Below are 17428 nucleotides of genomic sequence, written 5' to 3'. Positions count from 1 at the left end.
TCACAATTTTTTTTCACACAATTTCAATGTAAAAGCTTTTTAAATATTAATTTACCTCTGTGTCTCTATCTCTCGGTGAAGTTAATTATAGAAATTTATTAATCAATTTTCTGTTGAAAAATTTAATTTAGTTTTTCCTTTTGTTTTCTATTTTTAATTCTGTCATAAGAATTGGTGAACAATCAATTTCTTTATTTCTATTCACAATCAAATCTAAAATTTTGTAATTATCAGTTGAATTAATTTTGTTTTCTTTCTTTTGGTTTCAACAATTAAATTTTTATTTAATTAATAGAAACAGAGGTGAACTTATTTAAATGAACTAAATGCTAATAAATAATTATAACAATTAAACTTTAATGATCAAAACTTTTTTTTTTAAATTAATGTAATGATTGAATATAAAACATAAACATAAAAATAATTACTTTGGTACAATTTATATTAATAGTTGATTAAATTTTTTCAATTTTCTTTTTCTTTTTGATAAGTTAATTGTTCTGATTGTTGTGATTAATATTGTCCCCAATCCTCTTGATCATAACGTTCAACTGGTGTGTCCAAATCTGATTGTTGGGGCGGTGGGATTGATGATGATGATGATGATTGAGTTTGTGGTTGTGGTGGTTGATTGTAATCTTGATCTGATTGCCAATTATTATTATAATCATAATTAGCTGGTTGAGTTGATTCACCATTAGGTTGATCATGATAATCAGCGGGAGGTGAAGGTGAAGGTGATGGTTTAATTTGATTGTTGTGATAGTTATAAGGATAATGTCGTTTACCATAATCACCGTTGTTAAGATTATCAATATGATTTTCCATTGAGTTAATTGGTGATGATTTAGATCGATCATTGTAATTATCTAAATATGGATCACCCGTTAGATCAAATTGATTTATTGGAGCGGCTTGATTGTTATCAGGTCGGACTCCGGGCTCAGTGCCAGGATTATGAGGGATTGAGACCATTGGTGTTGAATCAATTGGAGTCATTGATGGTTGATTGTTGTAATTGTTGTAATTGGAGTTTGGGTAATCAATTAGACGACCTGGAGTTGTTAATTGACCGGTGAATTGATTCATTGGCTTGGGAATCATCGGATTAAATGATCTGTCAACAGAATTATTTTGATTTTCTTCATCTTCATCTGTTGGATTATTTTGATTGTTGTTATTATTATTGTTTTCCTCTGATTGTTCACCGCTTGTCCCTTGTCCATTATAATCATCACCATAATCACCTTGATTGTAATCAGCTTGTTGAGGAGATGCTGCAACTGGAATTGATTGTTGATCATTTGGTTGATTAACAACATTATAAATGTGATCTTGTCCAGGGACATTCTGGTAATCAATTGATCCTCCTGGATTGTGAAAGTTAATTATTTCTTGAGAGTCGGAAGGGAAATTAAGGTTTGCTTGGTTTAAAACTTCACCGACCGCGGGTTTAATTTGATAATCATGATAATCACGAGCAGTTTGAAATTCTTGATAATAATCATCTCCATTTGGATTACCTTCTCCTCCGCCCCCGGCCATTGGAGTTTCATTTCCTGTTCCTTGTTCACCTCCCCCTGATTCACCACCTCCATCATTGGGCTTTCGTTGATAATCCTCACGATAATCATTATTGTTTCCGTAATCTGGTCTATCGTAATTATTTTGATAATCTTGTTCGTCGGTTGGATATTCAACACTATTGCCTTCGCCTCTTCCCTCGTCACGACCTTCGTCGGCCATGTTATTGTTTCCCTGATTGTTTCCATTTCCAGCGGAATTTTTATCATCGTAAACGGGATTTTCTCCTCCTTCCACTTCACCGGAAGTGGACATTTTGAGACTGTTTTTATTGGTGTTCGAATAAGCCGGTGGCCAAGGTTCGTGTAAACTATAAAAACGATTATCAGGCTCAGAAACTTGAGCGGTGTTTGGCATCGGTTGGAGAGGAGGGAAAAACGATGGCGGGTTAGTGGCCACTGATGGTCGAGATTGAGATAAATGCATTTGTGGCGGAGGCGGTGGTGGGATAAGTGCACCAAGTGGAGGTGGTGGTGGCGGTGGTGGCAATGGCACCAGAGAAGGCGATTGAGGAGGTGGTGGTAGTTGTTGAGGTGGAGCGGGCATAGGATTTGATGCCCGTTCATTTGGTGAAGGGTGCATTTGTAATTGATGACGATAATTAGGGTGACTGGGTGCAAGTGGATAATGATTATCGGGAGGAACAGTTCGAAATCTGTTGAAAAAGTTACTCGGCGTCGGTGGTTGTAAATGGGGAGCTGGTGATGGAACATGAATGATTGACCTTTGGGTTAATCGAAAACTCGGTAACGATGGATCTGAATGGATTCTTTTAGAAGAAATAAATTTTAGAACAAAAGATCGATTAATGATTCGCACATTGGAATAATTAACAACCAGGAAATTGTTCGCATCTCTACCAGTCAACAAATGATGATCATCACAACAATTAAAGGATAATCAAAATAGTCTAGAAGGAGCGATTATTGATCATGGAATCAGGTTAATGGACTATTAATACTTACGGGTACAAATAACTTGGATTACCGATCGACTTTTTTTGCAATTGAAGTGGAATCGGTATCGGGATTGTTGTGTAAACTATCCGTTCGTCATCGTCGTGGTCATCGTGTCCACCGCCACTTTGTATCACAATAGTGTTTGATGTGGTCCTCTCACCGGTCGAAACAATTTCAATCATCAACGATAAGATAATTGTGACAATTAAACACAAAAGAAACACAATGTTTGATCCAATAAACATCGTTTTTTATATAAAATTAATTAGTTTGATTTAACAGAATCAACGCAATTAAAACACAATCAATTTTCGAAAAGCAACAAATCAGATAATTGTAATGTTTAATTGTTCCACTTTAAAAGGTTCAACTTATTCAATTAAATTCCAATGGTGTAAGTCCATTGGTTATTCTCATCAAGGTTCATGTTTAACAAATACAATTAAAGATGAAATCAAATCGAACCATTGATCAAACGAATTGGTGAAAATATGAAAATTTTTGAGAATCAAGCACATAACGAAATTAAATCAACAATTAAACCGATTTCATTGTTTCTATTAAAAGAGATGACAATTAAAAAGACAGTTGATCTTTAGATTGGTCACTTCGTAAGGTTGAACTGAATGATTGAGAAACGCAAAATTTAAATTGTTTACAATTTAATCCGAAGACAATCTGGACATTTGAGATGTCAATTGTTAACTGTTGGTAAATTGCTGGTTAAACTTGGAAAATCAAAAGGGAGTCGATATGATTAACCAAACGAAACAAAATAAACAATCAACAAGTTGATGATGAGATGAGTTTCCGTTGATCCAATAATCTGGTGAAAATTACGCTCTGATTAATAAATATGAAAATAAACAATTCTAATCAAGTTATTTGGTGAAAATTTGATTAGCAAAAGTAGAGGGAAAAAAAGGAAGACAATTGAAGTGATTATCAAAACGCAACAGAAACAATTTAAACGTGTTTACGATTAAGGGTTAAAGTGAACAAGTGACACCGCGAATTGTTTATCATCAAAGTTATATCTTTGAAATTGAAACTATTTAAAATGGGATGACAATTTTTAAGGTCGATTGTCAAAAGTAATTGTTACCTTTAATCACCACCGAGGATCGTTAAAGATGATCATTAAGATGGGATTATCTTGGAGATTGTGATTAAACTGAAAATCAGTCAATCGGAATTAATTGGAACTGGAAGGAAAAAGGAAATGATAATGATCTTTGTATTTCTACATAATGATAGAAAGAAGTCATTTTTATTTGATTATTCACAATAATCTAAGTGGACATTGTAATTGTAACAGCCATTAGAATGTTGAGAAATCCAGAATAGTATTTTAAATAAATCTAACGGTTGGATTTGGCGACACGTTCCAATTCGTCCTTCTTCTTAATAGCATAACTGTTTGATGACCCCTATGATAGAAAAGGAGAAAGAAATCAACAGATTATAATTATGACCACAATAAAATAAAGATTAAAGGGTAGAGAGAGAGAATGTGTGAACATTATGTTAATTTGATGGTTTGAGGGATGAAAGAAAATAGGTTAACTGAATAAATACCTTAGCGGCATTGATCAACTCATCGGCTAGACATTCAGCAATTGTCTTAATATTCCTAAAGGCGGCTTCTCGAGCACCAGTACACAGTAACCAGATAGCCTGGTTAACTCTTCGAAGTGGAGAAACATCAACAGCTTGACGACGGACTGTACCGGCTCGACCGATTCTGGTTGAATCTTCACGTGGTCCACTGTTAATAACCGCATCAACTAAAATTTGTAATGGATTTTCCCCGGTGAGCAGGTGAATAATTTCAAAAGCATGTTTAACAATGCGAACGGCCATCAATTTTTTACCATTGTTACGACCATGCATCATCATTGAGTTGGTTAATCTTTCCACGATGAAACATTGTGCCTTTCTGAATCTCTTGGCAGCATATCGACCAGCAGAATGAGGAAGATAACGAGAATGTTTCTCCTTAACAGCAATGTAATCCTAATCCAATCAAAAAACAAAAACAACAATCAAATTAGAACAACCAATAAACAAATATACACAAGAAAACTAATCAATATACATTCAACATCATAATAAAATACTTACACCTAAAGATATGTCAGAAACCTCAAGATCGGTTGTTGTCCACCGTCCGAAAAGCTTAATTTCGGGTTGGTCGCCAATAGCAGCGTTCGCTGAGTAGACAGCTTGATCATTCCAATCATCCATAATTGAACAATTAATTTAATTTAATCAATTACCAAAAGAAAACAAAGATACAATTGCTTTTACAATAAAAAACACAAAACCAACAATATGAAGGAAACGGAAGTTTTGACAAAAACTCTTTAAGGGACCGTTTCCTAAGTACAATCTGCAAATTCGACTCTTTTTCTTTGAGAAATTTTTTTCTCATCAATAATTAATTTCTAATTTTAAGTTTGAAACAATTAAATTGATTATGGAAAAAATTAATTGGAAATTTTGTACAAATGGAAAATGAAGGAAACGATGTTAGTCTAAACAGAATTGTAAGCGAAATTGGTTAATAATTTGGAAATTTAAATTTTCAACAATTAAGGTTAATCGATAAAACTTTTTAATTGTTTTGGTTAAGTTGATTAGAAATTGTGATTTAATCATGGAAGTGATTAAATTTGTGTATAAGTTTGATATTGATTGTTAATTGTTTGAACTTTGTGAGATAATCAATTCTAATTTAATTGAGATTCTTTTTTGTTTTTAATTAGTTTTAATTGTTTTAAATTAAAATCACAGATTAGCGAGACAATGATAAATAATATAAATATTTAATTGTGACAGTTGATTATAATTATGATTATAACTGAAAGGATTTAAATTAGATTTGGTGATTAAAAAAAAGTGATCCATTTAAATAAATTGTTGAACAGAAAACAATTTAAATAAATTGTTGTTTCAATGGCAATTGATTGATGATTAACATGATGATGATAATAATTAATTATTATGAAAGACAATTAAATAAATGCTAATAATTTGATTACATATTTTTTATCCAAATTGTTGAGAGTTACAATTAAATCTCAAAATAACTTTAACTTACATAACAATTAGATATTATTTCATATTAATTGTTTTAAACATTAAACAATTTAAATTTTTATACATTTCAACGATCAAATTAGTTGATTAAAATGAAGATCAGTATGACAATTCAATTAAAACTTTAATTATCAATATGGATGAAGGATTAACTCAACGAAATGTGAATAAAAATCTTAAACAATTAGCTAATTGTAGATGAACATCAATATAAATGATTAGGATGAGATATGGAGAAACTGAATTAGTTGAATGATAATGAACAATTAACGGGAATTAGCAAAGGAAAGTTAAATGAGTTGTAAGGAAATGATTTCAGGCTTAAATTGTGACGATGATCATTCAAACAATTAACGTTTTCGCCTTGATTGGAGTAAAAAGTTTTCGATGCAAGGTTGTTGATAGCAGATCGAAGGTACTTTTTGTTTGTAAAAAGTGCGTCGGGATTTTAACGGCATTAAGATCAATCGAGATGCGGTCTCACATGAGGCCGAATCGTTACAAGCAAGGCGACTTTGCTCCAGGAATCCCATGTCACAATCGCTTGACAAAAGTCCAAACAATTCACCCTGAAATCAAATGAACAAAAAAAAGATCAACCAACAATTAGAATTAAAAATTTTCTCCAATAATATAAACAAGCAAAATCTAAAGTTAAATTGCTAGAAATTAAGTTAATCATGAAAGTTTTCATCTTCCTGTTGACGAAAATAATTGTTCTTGATATATAATGATGATTAACGTACGAATGTCAAATCAACGGTTTATTATTATTTAGTTAACCTTGTTAACCATTTCGGTGATTAAGGTAAAGATGATTAACAATCACAGAAATACAATTTACAGTTAACAATTCAATCAATTTAGATTGTCACTTGATAACCTTGATAAATTATCTCTCTCTCTCTCCATCCTCATCTTTTTTTGGCAAAAATAGATTTCAATTGTCATCAAGTTGATTATGTTTTTCTTATTTTGATTGTCATCTGATTAATGATGTCCAGTGAATTAAAATTAACTTATCTCAACATATCAAAGAAAGTAAATCATGTTAATGGTTGGAAAGGATAACCAGACAAACAATATAATGATTTTCTCAGGATAATAAATGATTGATTAAATTGCTGTTTGATTGTTTGCTAGATTGTCTGAATTGTGTTAATTATTCATGAGAAAAAATAATCAATAAGATTTGATCAACTTTCGATGATCAAATGAAAAGACTCAAGTTAATGAGATAAAATGAAAGACCCAACGTATGGAAATTGTTATCACAATTAAGCAAATCATCCGATGATTTAATTAAACAACCCCAAGATTAAACAGTGATAATTATTGATATGAATAGTTAATAAAGCAAATGAAGGCGAAATAATCAGAAAGAGTCAACAACAACAGGTAATTGTTTATCGTTTAATAGTTAATTAAATTCATGGACATTGTAATTAACCGGAATAAATTTATTCACCTCATTTGATGTATTGTTATTATCGTTGTGGTGATAATAGAAAAGTGATTAACTGAGAATAATAAATGTTAGATTAACTATACACAACAATCAAGAGTAAAGATTAACTGAGGTAAAAATTTTCTACAGGTAAATGGTAATATTAATATTCGATCACATTTTCGACATCCTCAGAATCCTCAGAATCTTCAGAACTTTTTTCTTCTCATCTTTTCTTCATCTTCTCTCACAATTTTTTGTTCTATTTATCTCCAGAATAAGATGAACATGAACATGTTTATTCAATTTATTTACTCAGCAAAATGAGAGAGAGAGAGACCAAAGTTCTGAAGATGAAGATGATGGATGAAGAAGACAAATTGATAAAAAATGTTTTTCTCTTCAATTCTGAAATAAACTAATGAATATCAACACAGAATTCAAGTCACAAGGAATGGAAAATATTTTCAGGGAAAATAAATGAAATCAGAATAAATTGCAATGATTTATCTATGATACATAATAATTACGATTCTAGATTAAGTGGACACAAATGATTAGATTTTATCAAATAACCATGACGATGATTTAATTGAATTGAATTCAATCAATGAAAAAAATTCTCCCAAAAAATTGAACTCAACTAATTCCAATTAAAAGTTTTGATAGTTTAACAAATTAACTATTATATTCACATTTTCAATATTATGTTTCAAATATTAATTTATATCAACTAATTGAATTTAGATAATCAATTGCAATTTTTGATTAAGGTCATCAGAATGTTCAAATATCGGCTAATATAATTAGATTACCATTCGAGTGATTGACAATATCGAAACAGAATAAACAATTGACATTCAATTGATTCTTTATATTGGATGAATTTACTTACATACTAATCTATTAATGAATTATTTAGATACTTAGAAAAGGATAGAAAATTGTTGACCATTGGTCAGTTTTCTTGAAACTTACACATGAATAACAAACTTCATGCCAATTACAAGCTTGTCCGAAAATCTTTTCCAATGAACCAAAAGGGACAACATCTTTAACGGTTGAACAATCAGTGGTCAGTGCTCGAACTGCTGGACATTCATCTGAACAATTAAACAGAAAGAAACAAAAATCAAATCAATCAGCCGACAATTAAAATCATTACAACAGTTAACCAATTGACAATCTTGAAAAGCAATAAAACTTGATTGTCACCTTTTAGCTGATTAGCTTATTGGTAAAGATGGAAATGTGATTAGTGATTGATTAATGGTAATTGACAATTTAAGTTAATCAAATGGTAATCAACCCAAATTATCATACATTTCATCAATTAAATGGTAATCAACATTGGTCAAGGTTAACAATCAATAATCAAAGGAAATGAGATTTCAACATACCCATTTTAATTTGATTTAAATGATGATTTTTGTTAATTGTTGTTGGATGACGATGATTAATTGGAGTTAAATTTGATGGGAAGATTTTCAGATGACCAATTTCTTTGTTTCTTATTCCAGTATCACCTTTGAGATTCTGTTGACCATCATCTTCATCACCATCTTCAGAATCCAATTTAGTAGAGATGGAAAGTTTATCAATGGAATCAAGGAAAACCTCTTGACCCTCAGGTCCATCGTCAATTTCATTGTAATTATCCAATTGTCGATCAATAGTTTCATCATTATTTTCATCTTCGTTTGAAATTTTCTGCATTATCTTATGTAAATCAGTTAGAGCTAATCTCATATCCTCCAAATCATAAGCGGCATTTAATCGGGACTCAATTCGACGTTTAAAGTTATCATCATCGGACACTAATTGACCAGTTTGACCATTAAGATTTCCCTTAATCAAATCTAAAGCTTCCAAAATTAAGGTTTCCTCAATTCGCTCCAGTTTATCATCTACATCAATAAATTTTTCCGCTTCTTGAGCGACCAACGATGACACCGGTAACGATAATGACGATGGTTCCTGACCACCAACTTTACCGAAATAGGGATCACCCGTTATACTGCGTTTACGTTTATTGTTAACATAAAGACCTTTGCTAATTGTTTCCATCAACAATTGATCATCAGAATCAATAGAACCATTGACAATTTGATCATCAGCTCCATTGATCTGATCTACATCAACAATGGTCAACCATGTTGGTGGTGAAGTTGATCCAATTGGATCAGTTGGTTTACTGTTATTTTTATCATTCATATCATCATCATCATTGTTTTTACTGTTTAATTGTGAATTATTTTTGTTCAATTTGTCTAAATCATCAAGATCACCAATGGAAATTAATCCTTCAGAAAAATCCTCTTCCAAAAGTGTTTCATTGTCTCCATCAGAATCTAATCCATCTACAAGACTTTTAACTACTATGGTCGATTTTAATTGTGATCCATTGCTTATTAATTCTTGGTTTGATCTTTTCTCATTGTTAATTTTGTCGTTTTCGTCTTGATCAATATCCGGGTGACCTTCGGTCAAGGTGACACCATCTTTCTTGACGATTCTTGCGGAATCTCATCGATATCTTCAAATTCAATGATCTCCGTTAATTGTGGTTTACCTGATGAACTAGTTGTCGATTCATCGATCTCATTTATCTTCAATTGGTCATAATTACTATTTTTACTATTTGAATGAACATCCTCATCTTTATCTCCTATTGAGGTGGTGGTTGTGGTGGGAGAGGTTCTCATCTCTTCATCATCATCGTAACCAATTAATGTCAATTGATCATCTTGATTGTTGATGTTTCCTCTTTTCCGTCGTTTAACTGTCAACGATCTCATTAATGTTCGAGTTGCTTCATCAACTAACCATGGATTTGATTGAAGTACCATTGGTGATGATGATCTAAATTCACCTTCATTAATTTCTGATTCAATATCAGCCTCTCCTCGTCCACCATTATTCCCATCAAGAGAATCATCATCATCATCATCATCCGAGTCATTAACGTTACTAATGTAACCATCAATCGAATCATCATCTTGTCTCAATCCAAAATCAATGGAATCACCCGGAGATCGGGAAGAAATTGATCTTTTAGCTAAGCTTTTAGGTCTTTTCGGTAAATCGATCTCATTGAAAAACTCTTTCATACTCTTTGATTGGAGACCTAAAGGGTTAGAGTCTCGTTTCTCTTTTCGGTTAAGAGTTGGACTCCGATGTGTAGTGGCCTCAGTTTTACGGAAATTTTTCGAAATGAATGGTTGTTTCTTCTTAATTTTGTCCGATTCTTTATGATTTAGAATAGTTGAGTTAATTACTTTTGAATGGATCATCATTGGTGCTACATGAACCGCTTTACCATTCACTAATTTAGCGAAATCACCTTTGACCGGTTGATGACCAACGAGCGTTGATTTTAACGGAATCCTGTTGAATTTAACCTTCTTACTATCTCCAAATTTTCTCGAAATTAATTTTGAATCTTCACTAAGCCCATGGTTCGGTGACGATGATGACGACAATCGGTGTTTCGAATCGGTTATTGGTTTGTTGTTTGTTCGAAGATGCGGTTTACCTGACAAATGTGGTGCTACTCTCGAAGATCGAGCTCGATGATTACCTCCAGCACTTGGACTACCTGATAAACCACTTCGATGATTTCGCTTAACCAAAACGCGTTTTCGTTGAGGATTATGTTCATTTGATTCTGATTTCAAGAGTTTAGCAATTTTGGTCGCTAATACTTGGAAAAGTACATCCGATGAACTTAAATCATCACTTTCGTCAACCTTACCCTTGAGTGAAGGTGATCTTTGTTGATTAGAAGGCCACAACTCAGGATAAAATTCATACGGAATATCAGATGTATACTAAGAAAATGAAAAGAAATGATTAAAAAACAATCAAGGTGAGAATCGATATTAACACATATTCATGAGTGGAATCAATTTCCTTCATCAAATGAAGACAATTATCCAAAATTTAACTTAATTATCGTGTTTTTAATCATCGATTGCTAAACATTATCATTGATTTGAAATAAATTCTGTATTAAAGGTTCCAATGTTATAAGATTTATAATATTACATGATTGAATTATCTTTATAATACTCTGAGGGAAATGTTCATTTACTGAATGTGAAAAACAAAATAACATCAAGACGAAGATAAAAGTTGATATAATTCAGTTATCAATTAACGTTGATCAAATTGTTGCAAGTTCATGATCATCAACAATCAAAATACCATTAATAATACATTTCTAATTCGCATTTTCTTCATTAGTCTCAGATTGCAATATAAACGATTGAATTAAATCAATTAACTTCGAGAGAGAGAGAGAGAGAGATTGATGATTCCAAGGACATGGTAATGAAAATACATGTGAGAACTTATCAAGAAAGTTGATCAGAATTATATCATGAAAGTCAAAGTTATCATGTATTAATATGAGAACATGATCACAATTAAGCAAATACCTAATCAGTTGAATGGAAAAGTGTAGTTGAGGAAAAATGAATTAATAGTAAATCGGGTAAATATTAATAATTGTGGAATCAAATCAATCCAATAGGTCAACAACTGGACCATTCAATTGAATTAGAGACACGATTAACCCTTGATATCGTTAAATTAAATGTCACCAAACAAGATTAACATGAAAATCAACTAACCATGATTAAAAATTACAGAATTTGTATCAATAACAATATTAACCTCTCAAGAAAAAGGATTTTAATCCAATACTAATCTTAATTGTGAGAGTTTGATCTTCACTAAAAGGAAAGGTAATTCCAGTTGATTTAATGATTATAATCAATTGGTATTAATCAACTCTTTTGATTTGAAAAACTGAACCAAATCTCAACATGATGATTTTATAATCATCATCTTCAGAACGATTATCTTAATCCAGCTTATTTTATCATCTCATTTAATACACTTTGGGATTAAGTTAAAAGACAACAAATCCTTGCGCTTTAATTTGATACAATTTAATTGTCAACAATTTAGATGATTACATTTATATGTCTTGAAGGTAATACAATTTAAGATTCTGATTCCATGGTAAAGATAAATATGAAGATAAAACTGAATTATAACTTAACAACAATTCTAATTAATGAGATGCAATGAATTTTAGATCAAAATTGTATCAAATTAAGTAATTCATCTGAGGCAATTACTTAAATTGTTGTTTAATCATCACCTTTAACACATTAGAAAATCATATTATCTCTTAATCATTAGCATCATTTTTGATTACTAACAGACTCCGAACTAAATTATGATTGTTATCCAAACATTTAACTGATTAATGTTTGGCAATTTAGTTTTCTCACTTGATTAACTTGATTATCTAATACTTTAATATTATCAATACAATTATGTTAGTTCAATGAAATATTGATTATGGCAATAAATAATTAATTGTTATTATGATCAACATTTATAATCATCATTATTTTCATCAATACGATAAATGATCATATCCAATTAAATCAATCAACTGTTGATATTAACTAAATAGCCAATAATCAATTAGTTTGATTAAAAAATTGTAAACCAATTGAAACAATTCAGAGTAGGGAAAAGTTTAAATTGTTACAATATTGTAACAATTGATTGTGATATTATCCTTTCAGTTACCCGATTAAATTGATTTCTAACAATTAAGACTTGGATTCTGGTTAAAGTTAATTTGAATCATTTAATGATTAGATTTCTCGTTGGAAAAAAAAACTAATTTAAAAGGAAAAGCTAATCTACCCTCAGGCAATCAAGAGTAACTAACATGACATTTAATATTTAGATAACGAAACTACAATTAAGTTGCTCTGATTAATTAAACACCAAAAGATGATTAACTTTTAATTACTTTCAATCAATTTCTTAAAATACTTGCCCATTGAATGATTCCAATGATTTTATTAGTTTCTCAATTTCTCACCAATTAAATCATAATAATCGGATTGATTGATTGTCGTTAATTGTGATTGTCTCTTTTATTTTTGTTTCCAATAATCAAATTAATCTCGAACTATTTTCCGGAAACAATTTCCTGATACAATCAACAAGTGACTCTATTAACTGATTTTACTTATTAATCATGTGATTGTTTCGTATTTCCAATTGTTGATTTAATCGATAAAATCTGATAATTCCAACAATTTGATAACAATTAACTGATTATTCTGATGGAAATTCTTTTTCCAATTTTCTCCATTATCATCCATCAATTCCACAACAATCAAGCTCATTCTTTACCTTATTAACCTTCCCAAGAATTAATATAAAACTCATGAATTGTGAGATAATAAAATGCTGATGATGAAGTGAATATAATCATAAATATGAATTTCATTGAACATTTTACTCTGACGAAGGTCAAGAATGAAATATATCTCTCTCACTTGGTGGATCGATTTATTGATTTTATCATTATAATTGTTACAAGTTATATATTAATAACCATCGACTGTGTTTAAATGTATTATGTTGTTAATCAGTTGATCACCAACAGAATCTAATAAATTGATTGGAAGCAAAAAAAATCAATCTCATCACATCAGAAGAGTAAAACTTTAAATCTGAACAATATTGTTTCTCATTTCATTCAAATGATTATCGATTTTGATGATAATAATCAAATTTTTCAGACTGATCATAAATTGTTATAATAAAACAACAATCATAATGATAATTTACTAACAATTTAAGTGGAAAAATCTCCAACGAAAAGTAAATATAATAATAAGTTTATCAAAATCGATCGAGTAAATATTGATACTGATTCTTTGGTATAACTATTTTCCGTTAACGATTAACAAATTTACATGGTAATTGTTACGATCTAAATTAGTAGAAATTGATTATTCCCTCGTTGATTTAGATGTAACTACAATTGGTTTAATTTAATTGTGATTCTAAATCTTATTATCAATTGTGATTAACCATTTAATCTGATTATGTTTTGTTTTTGTTTTTGTTTCCTTTTGTATTAATAATAATTGTTGTTTTTTTTTTCATTCACAGGAAAAACTGATTAACTGATTAACTGATTTACATTGATGGTGTAAAACTGAATTACTTAATGATTAATAATCAATGGGAGATTAGGAAAATGTTTCTAATTAAAATGACATTAATATTTAAATTGTGATCAAGTTTGCATGAGAAAATTTAATAACAATTTGATAATCATGACAACGAATAACAAATTAATAACAATCACAATTTTCAATGGAATCGTAATCAGTTTAATTTATTACTTTATTAATTGTAATTCAATGAGTTTAATATAATTATATAAACACAAGAACAAGATTAATATCGATCCAACAATTTAATTAACACAATCTACTTTGATTTCTGTTAATTGTTATTGGGAAAATTTTCCATTTGAAAATATATTAAATTGTAACAGTTAATAATTTTGTTTCTCTGGTCAGTTAATTAACAAATTGTATAACAAATCATTGACTTGGTTTCATCGGTAGTGATTAACTAATCAAGATAATTAAACAACAGCTTTCAATTTGATTAGATTGATTAAAAGGATCAGACATTGTGTAATTGTAATTAAGTTAACAAGTTAGTTTGATTAAATTAGTTTAATTTATCGTTCATCTGATTTAATTGTTGAGCAGGAAAAAAAAATCAATTAAAACTAAACGTTTAAAAATAATCATTGGTTTTAAATGTAAATTTAAATACAAACCAATCAACTAATTGTATCAGGTGAATTTAATTTGGACAGATTAAGTTTTTGTATAATCGATACAATTGTTAATCACTTTGAAAGTGATTAATTGTCGCAATTTAATCAACTGTAATCGCTAAATTAACCTCAAGACACTGAGAAAAGCCATTATCATGATTAAATTTAATCGTAAATAAAAAGATACAAGTTATCGTAATTGTTGTTAATTAACAAAGTAAGATTAACTTTTTTAATTGCAATTGAAAGGTCAAACTAATCATTCATAACTGTTAATATTAACAGTAAATATTAGATGATTATAATCATGATAATTGTGTTAATTGTGAGTTAAATTAATCCATTTATATAAATACTCTTCATTCATAATTAACTGATGATTAGTATTTACGTTTTGAAATTTACTCTAAATGTTGAGTTGATTTAATTAAATTAATCTACTGTAGGTTGATCCTATTCTAATCCAATGATTGCAATTTCATTATGAAAGATAATTAAAACTCAATTTTGATTGAGTTGTGATAGAGAATTGAATTTATAATTTACAAGAGTAACAATTAACACTTTGATTTATTTTAATCCAATTAACTGAATGATTTTGGATAGTCAGTGATTGTTTATTAATCAAAGTGTACAATTGTATTTATGGATTAATTAACTTTGATTGTAACCAAATTTACCTTTACTTTTGATAGTTGACATTCAAACTGGTCAGTTAACTTGATCTAATCAACTGACCTCCAACAAAACAATAAAAATGATTTAAACAGTTGGTTAATTGTCAGCATGAAACAGAAACAGAATTAACTGTTAATCTATAATCAACCATAAAACTAGAATAATTAAAGATTCAAGTTCATAAAGGTGATTGAAATTAACGAGATTCAATGAAACAATGAATGAAACAATCAACAACAATCAATTTCCATCATAAAATTGACATCGTTGATTGTGAAAATCTCACCCAATGATCAATACAAATGAATGTTGTTACAATCAATGAATCTCAAATAAAATTAACAACAAATAATCAAATTGATTGTTGATTGAAAAGGTAACTTTATTTGAAAGAGATGAAGACAAGGATGATGAGAATAGTCTGTTGACCTGGTTCGAAAAAAAAGTTCTAATAACTCGAAGATATCGATAACCTATTCTAACCTAATTCTATGCTCGAATTTGTTGATGACCTTTCAGTGTCTCGAGATTTTTTTCTGTTCGAACTGTTCAGATAACTATTGTTATCCTCTGAAATTAGATAATAATACTAATAGTTGATCACCTTTCATGATGAAATTTCGTCTTAATTACATTCAGAATGATTGAGATGAAAAAGAAGAAAAAAATTCCAAAGTAACTGTAAATTCATTTATCAACATGTTAAGTTAATCTTGTTATTCTGATGATACAATTAACTTTTAAACTTACATAATCAGCGTACAAAAAGGCGTTTAAACTGTTAACAATTAATTTATTCTCATAGAATAGTAAATTGTTGAAATACAGTCAATCGTAAAATGTTATTGTGTTTTGCTTTGCGTGATTTAAATCACGCGAATTGATTAACAATTAGTGTTTGTAACTTTCTCCTTCTAATATTTATCATAAGTTAATTGTTTGCAAATAGTGTGAAATAAATTGATCGTTTTCTTGTGATTAAATTAATTTAATTGTCATTTCTTACCTCTAATGGGATATCCATAACAACTTCATCTTGTCTTTTGTTGATTCCGTTAATTGTTGGCGATTTAACAATTAGATAATTGGGTATATTTGCTGGTGAATTAATATCATCATAATCATCATTAGTAACTGGAAGACCAGGAAGATACTGTTGATTTAGATGATTATCAAAATCATCAACAATTAAATCATAATTATTACCAATTATTGACTGTGGATGATAATTGTTACTATTAATAATTGAATCTCTATTATTTGCTAATTTCTGATGATGAAGATGATTTAAATTACGGATAACATCACGAATTGATTTCTCTTGTGATAATCTTGATTTGAATCGATTATTGTTTTGATTGGAAGGCAACGTTGAGTGTAATTCAGTCAATGAGAGGCAATCAATTAAATAACAAGATTGGCTGATAATCAACAATTGAACAATCAAGGGAACCATGAAAACAGATGAGACCAGGAAAGAAGGACAATTTAGATTACTGATAATCGACATGATCCAAGTGATCGGGTAACAATTAACTGTAAATCAAGTCTCACCATCAAAGTCAAATTAACAGAATATAATCAAAGGTAATCAATGACAATTAAATGAAGACAAGAAAAAGGTTTAAGATGAGTGACACGAACACATAAGATTTTAAACTGAGGCAAGATGAAGATAAATGTATTTAACTAATTGTAATAATATGTATTCATCTGATGAGGATGAGGATGATAATAAGGGTGAGAGAGAGTGTGAGAGAGAGAGAGAGATGGAAGATGAGAGAAGAAAAGAGAAAAATACAAACTGGTATAAAGAGAAACCAGGGAGTGAGAAGATAAAACTCACAGGGAATCAATGGAAGTGGAAGATCAGTTACCAGGGTAATGATGGAATGGAAGATGAAGATGAAGATGAAGATAATCATTCTCTCTCTCTCTCTCTTTTTCTCTTCGATTTCGCCCACACACATAAATTTT

At 29.9% G+C, this 17428-nt stretch overlaps 3 protein-coding genes across 5 annotated transcripts; all 3 read right to left on the bottom strand.

The window, feature by feature from the left end:
- Window positions 1-315: 315 nt before the first annotated feature.
- Window positions 316-3786, bottom strand: LOC128398098 (putative uncharacterized protein DDB_G0291812). 3 transcript variants are annotated; one of them, XM_053358915.1, is made up of 3 exons: window positions 3649-3786; window positions 2550-3415; window positions 316-2353 (listed from the first exon to the last, which is right to left on the bottom strand). In XM_053358915.1, exons 2-3 carry the CDS (start codon window positions 2786-2788, stop codon window positions 514-516), a joined length of 2079 nt encoding a protein of 692 aa, XP_053214890.1. In that variant the 5' UTR covers window positions 2789-3415; window positions 3649-3786; the 3' UTR covers window positions 316-513. The 3 variants fall into 3 exon arrangements, with proteins under 3 accessions (XP_053214890.1, XP_053214902.1, XP_053214896.1); XM_053358927.1 differs by having other exon boundaries at window positions 2550-3386; window positions 3649-3785; XM_053358921.1 differs by having other exon boundaries at window positions 2550-3369; window positions 3649-3784.
- Window positions 3787-3794: 8 nt separating this feature from the next.
- On the bottom strand, window positions 3795-4884 carry LOC128385385 (uncharacterized). Its single transcript, XM_053344245.1, has 3 exons — window positions 4668-4884; window positions 4122-4559; window positions 3795-3973 (listed from the first exon to the last, which is right to left on the bottom strand). Exons 1-3 carry the CDS (start codon window positions 4788-4790, stop codon window positions 3905-3907), a joined length of 630 nt encoding a protein of 209 aa, XP_053200220.1. The 5' UTR covers window positions 4791-4884; the 3' UTR covers window positions 3795-3904.
- Window positions 4885-5349: 465 nt separating this feature from the next.
- On the bottom strand, window positions 5350-17316 carry LOC128398028 (uncharacterized). The gene is given in 5 exon segments (XM_053358835.1): window positions 5350-6214; window positions 8071-8195; window positions 8493-9611; window positions 9614-10922; window positions 16458-17316. Coding segments are annotated over 5 exon segments (3276 nt in total). The 5' UTR covers window positions 16962-17316; the 3' UTR covers window positions 5350-5995.
- Window positions 17317-17428: the final 112 nt, after the last annotated feature.

This window comes from Panonychus citri, unplaced genomic scaffold (genome assembly GCF_014898815.1).
Source record: "Panonychus citri isolate SS breed McGregor unplaced genomic scaffold, ASM1489881v1 Contig00001, whole genome shotgun sequence".
In the NCBI taxonomy this organism is placed as follows: Eukaryota; Metazoa; Arthropoda; class Arachnida; order Trombidiformes; family Tetranychidae; genus Panonychus; species Panonychus citri.
The sequence above is the reverse complement of the archived record's forward strand: the minus strand, read 5'-3'. Positions and strand labels throughout refer to the sequence as shown.